This window comes from Alosa sapidissima, chromosome 5 (genome assembly GCF_018492685.1).
Source record: "Alosa sapidissima isolate fAloSap1 chromosome 5, fAloSap1.pri, whole genome shotgun sequence".
Taxonomy (NCBI): Eukaryota; Metazoa; Chordata; class Actinopteri; order Clupeiformes; family Clupeidae; genus Alosa; species Alosa sapidissima.
Window position 1 is genome coordinate 16,301,368 of NC_055961.1, and position 16,275 is coordinate 16,317,642.

Below are 16,275 nucleotides of genomic sequence, written 5' to 3' on the forward strand. Positions count from 1 at the left end.
AGCTAAAAGAGGGCAGTTTAGGCTAACAGTAATCATTTACATAGCATACATGCAGTAAGTCCTTCCACTCAGCAGCCATATTGTAGCACTTTTTGGGCACTTATCGGGCATCTATTTCGGCGTGCGCAAGACTTCACAACACCAACCTTGCTCCAGCAGTGAGATCACAACACATGAAAGGGGTCGGATATGTGTAGACAACTGCCATATTGGCGTTACAAACTAACCCCATGCATTTCTATGGAGGATTTTTTGAGTGTTGTGACTCCTCATTAGAAAGTCTCTGGTAAACCTCCATCCACACCTAAGAGACGTGCTATTGAGAGATGCTAGCACGTAGCACCCGTGGATTAGTTTCCTCTCCCACTCTGAGAATGAAATCGGCACTTCAGAAGCACCTACATACACCAAACTTTCCAGTCTTATACCTAACTATATTTAGAAGGGTTCTACAGAGGGGTTTGTTGATATGTTATTCCTAGCCTTTTTATATTACATTTTATTCCTAAAAACATGGCAAAAATGTATTTTTTTAAAGGCTATTGGCAGTATTTTCTGATTTACGGAATAAATAAAAGAGATATCTAAAATTCCCTGTGTAAAAGACTTTTCATCTAATATGTCAACACAATGAAAAAGTAATTTTGAACCTGGCATCATCCAATGTTCCGATTTAGTTTTTTTTAGTTTATGCAAATCAGCACATATTTAATTAGATTATGCTTAATTTGCATATTTAAACTTTATATTACAGATAACTTGTAATACATTTCTTTTCCATATTAATGTAAGTAATCAACTGGGAAAGTTTCATAGTGATATCTGTTAGTTATTTTTTTTACCCTATTCACCTGTGGTGCTTCGCCTTATATTCAACACATTGGACAAGAAAGGCTCGAGAATTGCCCAAGGGATATCACCGGGCACCCTCTCTAATCTTATTGAGTTACCCCTTGACAGCAAGAAACAGCAAAAAAAAAAAAAACTTATCACCGATAAAACCAGGTTCACCTAAATTATGGCATTTGGCTGCCGGACTAGACCAAGTCAGACTCAGTCGAAGTCGAACACGCCTAATCGCTGAAGGTTAAGAAAGTAATACCAAAAAATCCCTCCCTATGGTATTGGTCCCTCCCAGCGACCAATACCATAATGCGTCATGGTTACGCAAACGGAACAACTCGCCTATAATTGGTCTATAAGAAGGAAAGGTTGGTCTTCTCTAATATGTCTGGTACCAATTGGTCTGTGCGCCAGCTCTCCACCAGTCTTCAGATAACCTTACGACAATTGCATTGGTTTAAATGCCGTTCTCCGAGACAGGAGTGTGTTTTGGGGCGGTGCTCAACGCGCGTTACTTGGTCCTATTCTTTTGCATCTTTATTGTACAGCTGGAGTATTTTTGAGTGACGGTAAGTGAATTTTTTTTAGCGTAAATGGAGTAATCATGGCACATCGATTATTTTGTATGTGGTCTGTGTTTAAAACAGCACTGCATTCTATTAAACAAATTATTGCAAATGTCTGATGAGATGCTGTAGTCTACATGGCGAATAACGTGGGCTATTCTGCTTCATCATAGCCTAATGTTAAAATACAATTTAGCCTATACAATTTATAACATAACCCAGTTCTCAGAGTTTTATGTGTCATGCTATCACCCCTCCCTTCAACCAGGCTCATTTGGCAGTAGGCTATAGACAGGAAATATTTCATAAACACAACACAGGTTGTATACCAGTGTTACATCAAGTTAGGTAAACTCCAGGAGTCAAAGTTCTCCGCTGTCCCTTCTCATCATTTATTACTCCCTTCACACCGGATTCCAGTCTGAATTGGACAAGCAGACGACTAATATGAAGTCGAGCAAACAGAAATCGCCGCACACGACTGAGAGGGAATTTGGTGGAACTCTGGGTAAGGAGTGTGAAATATAGATTTGACATACAGAGAATACAAGTTTTATGTTCATGTTGTGATGACATTTTCTTAAAGCAAATATACTAAAGTTGACAGTATAAATATACTACAAAAGTATGCATGCATATTGCACATACTTACTATACACTTGCTGTCCCAAGGCTCCCTTAAAAAAGAGATTAAGATCTCAATGGGACTGTTTTAGAAAAATAAATAAATAAATTAAAATCCATACATGACTTACAGACTGTGATCAAATGAGGCTTTTCATACTCTGTGCCTCTGTGTTCTGACTGGCTCATCCGTATTCCCTTTGCTTCTCTTTCCCTTCTGTCGGTCTCTCTGAAGGAGCCACCTGCATCCCCGTGTTCCTGCCCCTCACGGTGCTCTACCTCCTGAGTGTGTGCCGCTCACCCACAGCCAGTGTGCTGCAGTGGCCTCCTCCCCTTCCACACGCAACCTTTCTGTGGGATCCCGTGGCTCTAATGATTGTACTTGGCTGGATGGTCCTTCAGAGCTTCCTTTATCTTTTACCCATTGGAAAGGTAAACCAAGTGATTAAACTAATCGCTTTGAGTCCTATGTGGAGAGTCCCCCCCCCCCCGAAATATTGTGTGATTGCACCTTTGTCTATTATGACAACAACAATAACAACAATCTTAATTTGTCCTATTTGCTGTTGATTGTCTTGGCAGGTATCTGAGGGATTAGTGCTTAGAGATGGTTCCAGACTGAAGTATCCCATTAACGGTAAGAACTCGTTTGTTCTGTATATCTATTTAAGCAATATAGCATGAGTGAGAGTGGAGTTGGTAATGAATATTCCCATGTTGCCGGTGTTGGTCGGCCGTAGCCACGAGGCCGGATTGACCATGATTTGGCGATGGTTTTCAAATCATGGTCAATCAGATAGCCAGGTGTTAAAACAGTTAACGGCCCATGACGTTTGCTTAACAGTGTTGCTTTCGTGCCAGCTCTTTTCGATACAGTCCAGTTTGTCTGCGCCGACGGAGACGCACCTGGATGAAGATGTCATGTTGACCCCCTCATGAACGTGATTGTTGTGCCCTGCAGGTTACTACGCCTTGTGCTGCAGCGCTGTGCTCATCGGTCTGGGCCTTTTGCTGGACATGCCCCTGGCGTATCTCTTTGAGCTGATCATCCCTCTGGCTGTGGCTGCGATCGCAGTGTCATACCTGCTCGCCCTTTACCTGTACATCAGGTCTTTCTGGGCACCTGCTCATGCTTTGGCCCTGGGTGGCAACACAGGTGAGATTTAGTGAAAAATAAACAGCTAAGTCACTGACTGTGTCGAGATGGCTAATTACAAGATTATATTGTACAGATAATTTGGGTCTGAGAGATTTACTCCAGTTGCTGATGTGTTTTCTGCTTGTTTTCCCAGGGAATCCAATGTATGATTTCTTTATTGGACGTGAACTGAATCCTCGCATTGCTGGATTTGACCTTAAGTACTTTTGTGAACTCCGCCCTGGTTTGATTGGCTGGGTGAGTTGAGTTGTTTATACAAGGGAGAAAGTAGCACAAGACCTTTGTTTGTCTACATAACACTGTGCCATAAAGACACAAACAGCCTTCGTTACATCATCATCTCAATGGGGGTCTATTTAATATGTAGTATTTCATTTTCAAAATGGGAGGTTTAGGAGAGATCAGACTTTGACTTTATTTTGAAAGATCTGTTTTCTTCGGACATGGCAATTTTAATAATTGCCTAAGTGAAGATCAAGGTTATTCCTGAGAGTATAGGTCACCAACTAACTAGGTAATAGTTTCACTGTCCCAGTTACGTGTACATTAGAATGTTTTATCTTTATAGCTAAGCGGCGGTCATATAGGTTTAGTCAGATTTTTTTTTTTTTTTTTTTTTTTTTCTTTTTCGCATGTCCAAATTTCCGTCAAAGGATTCCTGGGACACTGAAAGACCGGGGTAGACGAAACTTGGTGGGCATGTAACCCCATATGGATAGCATGGAACCATCGTTTTTCGTTTTGATCTGTAGCACCCCCGCTGGACTAGACCCCCCGAAAGGAGGGGAGGACCATTTTTTTTTGTATGTTGATCTCAAGGGGCCATGTCAACCCATTCCATAACCACTCATTTCATGTATAGCACCACCTAGTTAAACACAAAAAAGTAAAAATGAGGTGTTGTAATCGCAGGTATCTGTGACCTAACATAGTCAAAACTGCACAAAATTGGAAGTGTAGGATCATTATGACACCCTCTGAATGCACGCCAAGTTTCGTGGAATTCCGTTCATGGGGGGCCACACAATAAATTAATTTATGTTACTATACACCAACTGGCCTGTAGGTGGCCTGAGACAGTTTTCTGTGAATATCTCGAGAACCGTAGGGCCTAGGAGGTCCACGTTTTTTTGTATGTTGGTCTTAAGGGGGCATGTCAACCCATCCCATTACCACTTATTTCATGTATAGCGCCACCTAGTTAAAAATTAAAAAGCAAAAAATTAGGTGTTTTCATCACAATATCTGGCTGACATGGTCAAAACTGCACGAAATTGAAAGTGTAGGATCATTATGACACCCTCCGAATGCATGCCAAGTTTTGTGAACTTTCGTTCATGGGGGGGCCTTACAATAAAATAATTTATGTGTACATTTAGTGACCGTACACCAACAAAGATTCCCGGGACACTGAAAGACTGGGTACACGAAACTTGGTGGGCATGTAACCCCACATGGATAGCATGGAACCATCGTTTTTTGTTTTGATATGTAGCCCCCCCGCTGTACTGGACCCCCCGAAAGGAGGGTAGGGCAGACAAAGTTTTCTGTGAATATCTTGAGAACCGTAGGGCCTAGGATGACCAGGGGTGCCTGCCTCCAGGGGTCATGTTAACCCATTCCATGTGCACACATGTGCATAAACAGACACGCACACACATACATTCACAGTAATCATACGTATGACACATACTCACACAGTAGACATATGTACGCATGCATGCACATGCACAAACACACATACGCAGGCAAACACACAAGCACGCACACACACACACACAATTCAAGAATTTCTCAGAATTATGAACAGGCAAGATGGGGGTGGGGTTGTATAAAAAGAATTTTACATGTGATGTAGTTTTGGTACTTGTTGTCTAGCAGATACCAGTGAGAATGTGGATAATGCAATTTAGTGAGACAGTTAGAATCATATAGGCCTTTCAGCGTGATTTATTTTTGTGGAAAAAATGTGCTAGTTTACCCAATTACGGTGTGAGAGTTCAAAGTTGTCAAAATGATTTGAGCCCATATTTAATTTATTTTACATAATGACAATAACACAATGTTTACATTTAAATACATAGTGAACTGCCTTGTTTAGTACAGATTTTAAATCTTCCATACATGTGCGCACAGGATTGTGGGTGTTCCAAGCACACAAAGGATGTACACATGCATCCTTGAAAATTCCAATGACTCAGTACTTGATAGAATTTTAAAGCACCCTTGATATTGGAACAGTCAGTGCTTGGCGAGATTCGATGACGTAACTTCCTTGAAAAAACGGCTTTGAAGGACCCATCCTTGACTTTGAGAAACGGTGTGGATGCTAAGCATGACAACAAAGAGGAACTCTTTCCCTCTTTCAACTCTTGTTAGGAATGTCTCCCTCTAGAGTTAAAAAACAACGAAAACAGTGATCCTTCTTTGATATGTTTATATTTAGATTATTGCTTTTTTATGTTTCATTTGTTTCCCTTTTGCAAAAGGTGGTACTAAATCTGGGAATGTTACTGAAAGAGATGGAACTGAGGGGATCTCCATCTCTTGCCATGCTACTGGTCAACGGCTTTCAGCTGCTCTATGTCACTGATGCACTGTGGAATGAGGTGAGAGGATGGCAGAAATCACATAGGGAACACTGCCATGCCACCTCATAGGCAACAACTGCCTTGCCAACTTGCGGATTGATTCTCCTGGAAATATTTTCATCTGAATAGACCTGTACAACTTATATCTATGTATCTATCCTTCTATCTTCATGTGCTGAATGTCCTTTGTTTTTCTTAACTTGCAGGAAGCAGTTCTGACGACCATGGACATAGTTCATGATGGGTTTGGTTTCATGCTGGCCTTTGGGGACCTGACCTGGGTGCCATTCACTTATGGACTGCAGGCCATTTTCCTGGTGGCACATCCACAGTCTCTCAGTCCACTGGGAGCAGCAGGAATAGTGCTTCTAAATGGTAATATGAAAGAGGCTGTTGGATATGGCTTGATTTTTATTTATTAAATTGTCAGATGTTGTTGTCTTAGTTTTGTAGATTATTTGTGAGAAGATGTAATGAGTTATACATCACTGCAGGAAACATTAACCTGAACAGATGAGGTCTAACTACATGTTTTACCTTCAAGGACTTGGCTATTACATCTTCAGGAAGTCAAACTCCCAGAAAAATCAATTCCGACGTGACCCCACCCATCAAACTGTGGCAAGTAAGTCGACATGTTATAACATATGAAACAATCCTCTGTCCACTATGGTTTAAATTGCACGTGTTCCAATCATTTGGCCATTTCCTCTTGTGATAGTAACTTCCAGAATGTGAAATGTGAAAATGATGGCATAAAACTCTTTATGTATTGAACTAAGTGAACAGAGTAATTGGTGTAATTCAAAGCCTGATCAGTCAAACCATAACCAGAAAGGACTCATTTTACCCTCCTTGTTACTTCTTGCAGAACTGGAGACCATTGCCACAGCAACAGGGAAGCGGCTGTTGGTTTCAGGTTGGTGGGGGTTCGTCCGGCATCCAAACTATCTAGGCGATATTCTCATGGCCTTGGCATGGTCACTTCCATGTGGTAAGTTTTACATTCCACTTAGTTGAATAATGACAGGCAATCAGTTCTGTAAAATGTTTCTGTTTGTTACAGCCTTTAAACAACAATGTTGAGTAACCGTTTAAAAATAATTCAAATAAAAACTGAAGTCCAATACAGCACTTCTCAACTCAGCTCAATGATGTCTGTTTGTTTCTGTCTTATAGGGTTCTCACACATCCTCCCATATTTCTACATCATTTACTTCACCATCCTGCTCATCCACCGAGAGGCTAGAGATGAGAGGCAGTGCAGGGCCAAGTATGGCTTGGCCTGGGATACATACTGCAAAAGAGTTCCTTACAGGATCATCCCCTATGTGTACTAATACCCCAGAGACTTCTGAGATGGACTGACATAGGCAGATCTATTCCCAACACAGCCAGGAACATCAGGAAGAAGCCGCTTTAAGTTTTGGAAGTAACGGGAGGGGACATCACTGATGGGATCCTTGAATGTGAAAGATAAAGCGTCAGTGACGTGTGGGTACATTCACAGGTGACCCGACCTCACCTGGTGCTATACTTGACCTGACCGCAACTGAAAATGAAAGCAATATGTAACAGAGAATTATGCGCGACCCGCATTTTTTTTTTTTTTTTTTTCAGAAAATGTGTGCATTTTTTTTTAGCAAACATTTCTACTGTAAGTTTGAATGAGAATAGAATTGCCATTTCTGACAGCTTGGCCTGAAGCATCTGAAGCATCCATGCCACAGCATCCTCTTGTTAAAGAAATGCAGCACAAGCTTTTCCTGCACTACTGCTATCTCTATTCTCCATGCAGGAAGCCTGACACAGCTCTGTGCATCATCAGTACACTGTATCTTCTCAAGATTAGTTAGCAAATGATGTTTTAGAAAACCACCAACAGCTTTGCTGAGTCAGCTACTCAGATATTCAGTGGAGAACATATATGGCTAGTCTTACTGGGAGTGCCTAAAATGAAAATCACATAAGAATCAAACATCAAACAATATTTTACAGTGTTTCTCAGAACAAGAACCTTAACCTTATGGCATGTGTAGTATTAAGCACTACTTTCCTTTAATGTTTACATTGTGCCAAATAAGCTAGTAGCTAGTGTTGCATCTTGTGTCATTCACCAACAAGCAAACTCACTACACTGAGTAGTCTTAAGTTGTACCAGGCTGGTTTACGACTACAATGTTAAGAAAGCCATATTATGCAAAACAGATCATATGTTTTGTTTTTGTATTTCATAATAAATGTTACCAAATTTTACTGGAAATCAACATTTTATTTGAGCTAAAACCAAAAGAATGCAGCTTAAGACATTTGTAGAGAAGTAGCATTTTAGTTTATACAAATATAAGTTTCATTAAGTGTTTAATTAACCTCCTCTATCAGAGTTCCTCTTCCCTTCTTCCTGCTCTTCTCCACACCTTTCTTGTCCTCCTCCAAAACCCTTCTCTCACCCTCTCTCCTCAAATGCTCCCTCCACACACCAGCAGCAAGCATGTCCACTGCCTGAGAGTTCTCCTTTGCCCACGCCTGCAGGAACTCGCACTTTTTCATTGCTTGGAAATACTTCTTCCTGGGTTCAGCACCGTTTCCCTCTTTGGACAAGAGCCCTCTCACTTTGGACATAGCTCCACGGAGCTCTGACAGAGCAGCCAGGGAGTACCCGATGGAGTCTCTGCCACTCTGCCCGGTCAGGACATGGGCCACAGCTTCCACGGCTCGGGCTGGTGCCCGCGGGTCCTCGCGGTCAAAGTAGCCAGCGGTTGACACTGCCGTCACTGCGGCATCCAGAGACTCATGGAGGGAGCTTAACACCCTGTTTGTGGATAAGCCATCAGAGATGGCCAACACGGCCCGACAGAAGTCCTGCAGCATCTCCTCCTCAGAGATATCGCCATTAAAAAGGCACAGGGAGAATGTGTAGCCATACAGTACATTGATGAGAGTGTAGCCCAGTAAAGGAGAGGGGTTTTTAGTAAGGGAGTGAAGTGCTGGAATCTTACTGATATTCACAGGTGGTACATTACTATTAGGTTTATTTTTGTGTTCTTTCAAGACTTCAATTTGATCTCCCTTATTTTTTTGCTTGTTTGTTTTTCTACTTTCACTCACTTGTTTTTCTTGAGCTGCCTCTTTAGTCTGTTCAGCCTTTTCCTGAGCAGTCACACACTCAGTCCTTTCCACCTGTGCTCCTTTTCCTTCTTCAACTTTGACCTTGTTCACACCATTCCCTTTTGGAACATTCCCTGCCTTCTCATCCAGATTGTGAGTTGAATCCTCACTCATGACCTCAAGAAGCACTTCTTTCGGTTCGTCATGGATCTCCCACCAAGGCCTCCAGATGGGTATCAATCCTCCGATGGCACATCCTTTCACTAATGCCTGAAATTTCTCTCTATCCTGGCGACTCAACAAAGCCCACAGTTCCTCTTCTGACAGTGAGTCAATATCAAGGCCAGCTAACTTATCTGCCAAGTCTTGATCTCCTTCCTCCTCTGTGAGGTCATCCTCTCTTGACCCATCCGCACCTTCGTCAATGTCTCGGAGTCTTAAGAGTATCTTCTGAATCTCCTCTGTGTTCTCTTCTCCGCTTGTCTGAATCTCTGCCAGCCGAGAGAGAAGCTCCAGGGCCTCAGTCCCACTGGGTTCTGCCTCCTCTCCTAGTTCTTCTGTAATGTGCTCCAGCTCTCCCTCGTTCTTTCTAACCCTGAGCAGAATCTCCTGCATCTTCTCCCTGCCCTCTTTCTCAGTCAGCCCTGTATTTTTCAACTCCTCGAGCACAGACTCCTTATAGAATTCCTCTGAACATCCGGAGTGGGCTGGGCTTCGATAGCAAGCCAAGCTGCAGTACATTATGTTGCACCGCGGGCAGGTGTAACAGTATGGCTTGGATAAGCACAAGCCACACACTTGCTGAGCGGATCCATCAGTGTCATTCTTCACAGCTGGGGTCAAAAGGTCGCTTGTGTCTATTGCGCCTCTTCCTGGAAGCACAAGTCCATCCTTGTCAACAAGTTCTGGCTCTGTCTCTTCTTCCAGATGCTCTTGCTCCCGTGGTCTGATGTCAGTTAACATTGACCGTACACGCGACGGTAGTTTTCGTCTTACAATGCAATCCATAGTTAACTGATAGTCAGTGCATCATGATGAAAACATTCCTAAAACAAATAAAATCACACTTAATTACACAGTCAAGTTTAGCCAGAGGTCCATGATGGTGCGCACCACTGAACTCAAACAAGCAGCAGCGGTTTAAAAGTATCTAAATGATCACCATTTCCAGGACTCACTCATCAACGAATGGCAGTTCCTATTCCGCAGAAAGCATATTTGCTAGTTATTTATGTCATGACATTGGGAGGCTCAAGGCTTTAAGCGCCAACGTTAGCATAACGTTGCGACCTGTCAAGTAATTGGCGGACCATGCTTCGATAATTAGCACATTTCAACATAAACATGCCGGTATATCTCACCTTGCAAGGTCCAGTTTACACTGGCCAATTAGATTGTATTCACTTTCACTCTAGCATGAGTAAAACTAATCTCCAAAAGAAAAAAAACTAGTTACCAGTCCCACGCATAGACACGACCTGTTTAGGTTGTCGCGGTCAAATGACGTCATGTTAAAGGGGCAGGTGGGAGTGCCACTGAAAACAGTCTTATGAATTTATACAGTCTATGGTTATAAACGGCACAGACAGTACTGTTTGGATAGTTACCGTCTCTTGCATGCTATAACTGTAATAGCGTTTGAAACTTAATTACTGAGTATTTCTCACTTTTCAGGTGCAAGAATGGAAAGACAGTAAAATGATTAACAGCTATTTATTTTTTTGCAGGACCATATACAAAGTCTTGTATCAACGACAACAGCCCCCCCCCAAAAAAAAAAAAAAAATAGTAAATATGGTTCTATATACAATCTTAAACATAAAAAAGGTGATTGCAGAGGATGAAACAATGCAATTATGTATTGAATGTAGACAAATGACTGAGTCTTGTGTGTCCTGACGGTAATTCCACCATAGAATTTTTAGAATAATTTATCATTTTACCATTGCATGGTGGAATTAAAAACCTTTGCTTAGCAACCATTCCTTAAGTTCTTTATCAAAATGGCCCTTCACTCTAATGCTCCCGGTCACTTCATTTACTTGTGTAGGTAGAACTCTTCCAGTAACCTCCATCAGGTAGTCTTTCATATCCTTCTCGAGTGCCTTTATATCAATATAAAAAAGAATACACACAAAACAAATTAAATTGAAAAAATGTGTACATTATAAATACAAAAACTTAAGGGAGAATTCCGGTGTGATATTGACCTAAAGTGTATTGAAACATGATACCGAGTGTGAACGTATGTCTCATAGCCCATCTCGGCTTGTCCCCTGCACTCCAAAATCTGGCGCTAGTTAGCCGATGCTACCAACAGCTTTTTCAATGGTGGTGCTTCGGCATCGAGCTAGCCATGCAAATAAATCACTGTTTTACACCATTTACGAGGCTCAATGTACAGTATCTCCACACTTCATTGGTAGACTTCCGAGGGCCCTGACATTTAAAACGAGACATTGAGAACTTTGAAAAAGCACTGGTACTTTACTTACAAGACGATTTATGCAGACAGTATCTTCACAAAGTTTAGCGTTTGCAGCAATCTTGAATTTAGTCACGATAAGTCGAGCGACGAGTAAGAATGAACAGGTATGATAAGGAATCAGATTCCAAAAATAATTCAGTGGAAATGCATGGATTCCAGTTTCTTCCAGTAGCAGCAACTGGAATCCATGCATTTCCACAGAATTATTTTTGGAATCTGATGCTGAAATGGTGTAAAACAGTGATTTATTTGCATGGCTAGCCCGATACCGAAGCACCACCATTGAAAAAGCTGTTGGTAGCATCGGCTAACTAGCGCCAGATTTTGGAGTGCAGGGGACAAGCCGAGATGGGCTATGAGACATACGTTCACACTCGGTATCATGTTTCAACACACTTTAGGTCAATATCACACCGGAATTCTCCTTTAAGATACCAAGATATACATGATTTGCAGCTTATGCTCACAAAAACATGATCTAAATAAATGAACAGCTGGCCAGACACGAAATGTAAGCAGAGTGTCCACACTCACCCAAATGTCACCTTCCACCTTACGCACAACTGTAGACTTTTGACTCCCGTGTTTGATGTCTGTGTAGACTGGTACGTTATGCATGCGAGAGCGCCGGATCATGTATGGCAAGTCAGGAGGAACCTCTTCAGAGGGAACAGTGGCGGTTGAAGGGGGGAAATGCATTAAGTCAGTTTGAAGTTTGCATGTCAAATTGTGAAACATTGAGCAGAAATGTCCATTCGACTGTCTTGAGCTAAAGCTTGTAATAACTTAAAATTATTACATGCTTCTTAAAACATGTTTATGTTTTCTTGTAATATGAGAAGACGTTTAATTGGAGTTGTTAAAGGGGGGGGGGGCATTTGTAAGGAACATGCACTTGTGGGATGAGCAGCAGAGGTGAGTATGTGGGTTGCACCCATGAAAAATTTGCCAAATCTTCTCTGTCATGCGTATGAATTGCATATGAAGATACATGAGTTACCAGCTAGTCCACTTTGGGATAACCATCTTTAGTTACACCCCTTTACCAATAATAAGAATCCAATGAAATAGTTCCATATTGGAAAAGGTAAATGTATGAGGGCTTAATTTGCTAATAGATAGATAGATATATAGATACTTTATTGATCCCCAAGGGGAAATTCAAGCCCTAATAATATGCCCTTCCACACTAATTTATATCAGATAACAATATTTCTATGACGTGTAAACAAGAGACACTGCACAAATATGAAATTGTGTTAATCTTACCTGATGGTGGAGTCCAGCCAGAAGGAGTAGGACCATCATGTTTAGGAGGTTTAGGAACACGAGAGGAAGGAATTAACCTCTCAACAAATGCATACTCTTCTGTAGACTCAATTAGACCAGTCGACTTCTGATCATCAGACCTAGGGTCAGTCTGTTTTCAAGAAAGAAATATAGTACAATTTGAAGACACATCACAAAGGGGAATTTGTTACATAGGCAAATATGCCATGCCACCCAGAGAACACTGAAATGGCCAGAACGTACAGGTTAAATTCGAAATTCTCAGCTACTTATCTCTGGATGTTTCCTCATCTTTCCCTGACTGAAGCGAACAAAACAGCAGAAGCTGTTGATAAAAAGAACACTCTCCCATTCAAGATTTCATCACTTCTTTATAACTTCCAGGTAAATGTGAGTGTGTATATAAATGTGACGAATATAACCTGCTAGTTAAATAGGCAAAGGGTATAATAACCATATACTTTTGAAAGTGTTGCGTATAACACCAGTGCCATATTCTGTAATATTTCCGATGTTTAGTGCTCATAGTATTATAACTAGCGCTATACTAACAATAGCCTACTCCAGAAATCAAATGATAAGAACGTTAGCCTACGCTAACAGTTAACGTATGGGTAACGTTATCTTTTTAATGGGTTAGCCTAGGTGACAAACACCATTGTCACAAGAATCATACGCTGTTTTAATGTAACATTTTTTCATTCTACTGACCTGTACCGCTGTTACGATGTTTGCCAAGTGCCTGGTTTGGCTGAAAACTCTGACAATTCTGCATATTGTCAGATTCATGTTTCTTATGGAGGCCGCCATGTTTGTGAGCGTCGCCCTTGAACGTCACGTGGTTCAGAGCTGTTCCAAACGTCTTTTTATTTTATTTTTTTTACCGTAGGCCTAGGTGAATTTGTGACGCTTTACACTGCATTAAGTTAATGTTTTGCAATTAAATCCATGATCACATAATACGCTTCTGTGTATTACACTAATAGGCTAGTACGTAAGTAAGTGTAGTATCACATGCATTTAGTAAGTTCTAATATATATCTTTTTGACTTAGGCCTACAGTTTTTCTCGATTGTTTTGCTTGCAACTCTGACGTTCTCAAAACAGTTAACACCCGTGTCTGAACAAAAGCACTTGGCCAAAATGACATGATTGCAAAAGGCTGTTAGTATCTCAAAACACTTAAAGCATGCAGCAAATAACACATCCTGTCATCAAATTACTGTGTGATTTCAATCAATTAACACACTGGACAACAAAATGCAATATATAGTTCTCAAAATGAGCATTTTGCTATGTCTGTTCCATTTCTTTCTAATTTTTCTGGTATCAGAAAAAAACTGAAAATACTAAATGTAGGCCTACTGAATAAAAAATAATTGTATTCATATTCCTCCAAAGATGTAACTGTCATTGACTTACAGAAAGCACCTAGACAAGACAAATTTCATTGAACTACAACTAGTCATTTTTCATCAAAATTACCTACAGTAAACACCTTTTGTGCTGTTTTCTTCACAAATAGGCTATACAATAATTTCTCTCAATGTGCCTTAGAATCCATAAGCCTACTTGCAAATAGCAAGACAGAACAGACATGGCATCTCTTATGAATAATGAATGATTGCTGATTAAAGAATTGTGCAAAGGAGTTTCACACAGATGTATCAGATTCAGACTTGGAATCTCTACCACCTGTGAAAATATGTTTCCTTTTGTTTAGCACGGGGAAGCCAATAGAATTTGGGGACTTTTGAATGACAACTGTGTTAACTGTTTTGCAAAAGAGTGTGAGAACTGTGTGAACACATTCGCAAGAGATGACTTCTGCTGTGCAAAGAAAGTGCTGAAGACCATGAAGACCAAGTGGATCCCAGTTTCCTTAAGCAGGTCAAAGCAATCGAGAAAAACTGTAAACACACTTTCATGGGCTGGCATATTTTCAGCCTGTAGGCTATATCATTTCATATCCTTGGTCATTATGGGCTCCTTATGAAATGACTGTTACTTTGTCCAACTAACGTCAAAATGGGTGTACTGTGCAAGCAACTGTTGAACTCATCAATCACTCATCGGTGTCGCACAAATATACATGTTCTGATACATGACCTGACGTTTTAAAAGTGGTGTAAAAAAGGTATACGTAGGGTGAGGCTATCTAAACATGAACACGATGTCTCCAAAGGTTTCTTCTTCTGAGGTTTAGTGAGTCTTTCTCCAATAACGTATCCAGCTCAGTCAAACACAATTAACCAAGTGATGGATGCTGGGCTGAGATATGAATGAGCAGCAGCTCAGAATACAGCTTAAAATAAATGTCACAGAAGTGGGATTAGTGCGTATGCTACACTGGAGTTGACTAGGCCTATTACAACTGGGTATCTTGCAAGGTGTAAAAGTCAGGTCAGGTCTGAGAGCATTATGCCATGCTGAAATCATAACCTTATGAGTTATATCAATAACCAAATACCAATAAGTTTCATCCTCATCTAGGTAAAACATATTATCAGAACCTCTGCTCTGTAAGACCACGTTCATTCATGACATCTGTAGTAAATAGACTAGTTAAGTCCATCTGAATGTTCTTATTTATTTATCTACAGATTGAGTTAAGGACACTTTTGCCTCAGTTGACACTTAATTAAACCGACAAACAACTGCTTGTTTTATAGATATTTTACTAATCCTCTGATGAAAACAAGCTGCATGTAATATTTATATTTACAATCATGGTTTGTTTCAATCTATACAATCCTCAAACACAAATTATTACAATGACAGGAAACAGTCCAATGCACATGTTAAGTGACCGTCTTCTTCTGAGCTTTTCCAACTGGATCCAATAACACAACCACTCCCCAGGATGCCAAAACTGTAATAGAGATGTCACAAAAAATTAATGCATGACCATACTTAAAGCAACTGCCCCTCATGACGCACTTTAAACTTTAAGTAAATGTGCTAACAATAGAGAACTGATTGATTTGTTATATTTATTATTATCTTATTTATTATTGGTTTGTCCTCTGTTAGCAAGAGACATCACAATCCTGATGCTCGTGCCAATTGGTTAGATACGTCACCTGCAGAAAAAGCTATTTGTGCAACGGTTCCAATGGATGTGGGTCCTCCATATCGCATCGTTTTTCGAGCAGCCATAAACACATATCCCGCAGAAAGTAGAAGTCCACCAGCAGAGAGAGCTCGGCAACTCCAACAACCACCAAAAAGATTACCAGTGGGTTGTGCAGGCGGACCTGTGGCAGGCGGTGCTGGCACTTGTTCGGGTGGCGAACTTGACATTGTCAAGAGTGGCCAGAGACAGTTTTGTCTAGACTAAGATATTGTCAGAATACTTTAGTGCAACTATTTGTAGCCACGCTAATGTGAGATTCCGTTAAAAGTTGACATTCACATGAAGGCAACCTGACATTAACCTGATGGCTAGGCGTGGGTAACGTTACTGATAAAATTATTTAGATCTGACGCCCATGTCCATATAAACGTGTTAAGTCAAAAGGGTCCCCCAAAATGCTAACACATTACTGTAACGTATAGTTAATATACAGTTAAATGTTAACGCTTGTGGTGACTGTATTAAAAAAA

The 16,275-nt window shown here is 40.8% G+C and overlaps 3 protein-coding genes across 6 annotated transcripts; 1 reads left to right on the plus strand and 2 right to left on the minus strand.

Moving 5' to 3' along the window:
• Window positions 1-1,248: 1,248 nt before the first annotated feature.
• On the plus strand, window positions 1,249-8,039 carry tm7sf2 (transmembrane 7 superfamily member 2). Of its 2 annotated transcripts, none has more exons than XM_042093593.1 (11): window positions 1,249-1,412; window positions 1,848-1,917; window positions 2,269-2,465; window positions 2,616-2,670; window positions 2,995-3,189; window positions 3,326-3,429; window positions 5,682-5,801; window positions 5,990-6,158; window positions 6,328-6,408; window positions 6,655-6,777; window positions 6,963-8,039. In XM_042093593.1, the coding sequence occupies exons 2-11, from the start codon at window positions 1,857-1,859 to the stop codon at window positions 7,121-7,123; spliced, it is 1,266 nt and encodes a 421-aa protein (XP_041949527.1). In that variant the 5' UTR covers window positions 1,249-1,412; window positions 1,848-1,856; the 3' UTR covers window positions 7,124-8,039. The 2 variants fall into 2 exon arrangements, with proteins under 2 accessions (XP_041949527.1, XP_041949526.1); XM_042093592.1 differs by having other exon boundaries at window positions 1,250-1,412; window positions 1,830-1,917.
• On the minus strand, window positions 8,035-10,402 carry znhit2 (zinc finger, HIT-type containing 2). 3 transcript variants are annotated; one of them, XM_042093576.1, is made up of 2 exons: window positions 10,253-10,402; window positions 8,035-9,937 (listed from the first exon to the last, which is right to left on the minus strand). In XM_042093576.1, exon 2 carries the CDS (start codon window positions 9,897-9,899, stop codon window positions 8,145-8,147), a length of 1,755 nt encoding a protein of 584 aa, XP_041949510.1. In that variant the 5' UTR covers window positions 9,900-9,937; window positions 10,253-10,402; the 3' UTR covers window positions 8,035-8,144. The 3 variants fall into 3 exon arrangements, with proteins under 3 accessions (XP_041949510.1, XP_041949512.1, XP_041949511.1); XM_042093578.1 differs by having other exon boundaries at window positions 10,348-10,394; XM_042093577.1 differs by lacking the exon at window positions 10,253-10,402 and adding an exon at window positions 10,054-10,213.
• A 186-nt stretch (window positions 10,403-10,588) lies between these two features.
• Window positions 10,589-13,523, minus strand: mrpl49 (mitochondrial ribosomal protein L49). Its single transcript, XM_042093630.1, has 4 exons — window positions 13,381-13,523; window positions 12,649-12,799; window positions 11,914-12,038; window positions 10,589-10,996 (listed from the first exon to the last, which is right to left on the minus strand). The coding sequence occupies exons 1-4, from the start codon at window positions 13,477-13,479 to the stop codon at window positions 10,850-10,852; spliced, it is 522 nt and encodes a 173-aa protein (XP_041949564.1). The 5' UTR covers window positions 13,480-13,523; the 3' UTR covers window positions 10,589-10,849.
• Between the last annotated feature and the right edge of the window lie 2,752 nt (window positions 13,524-16,275).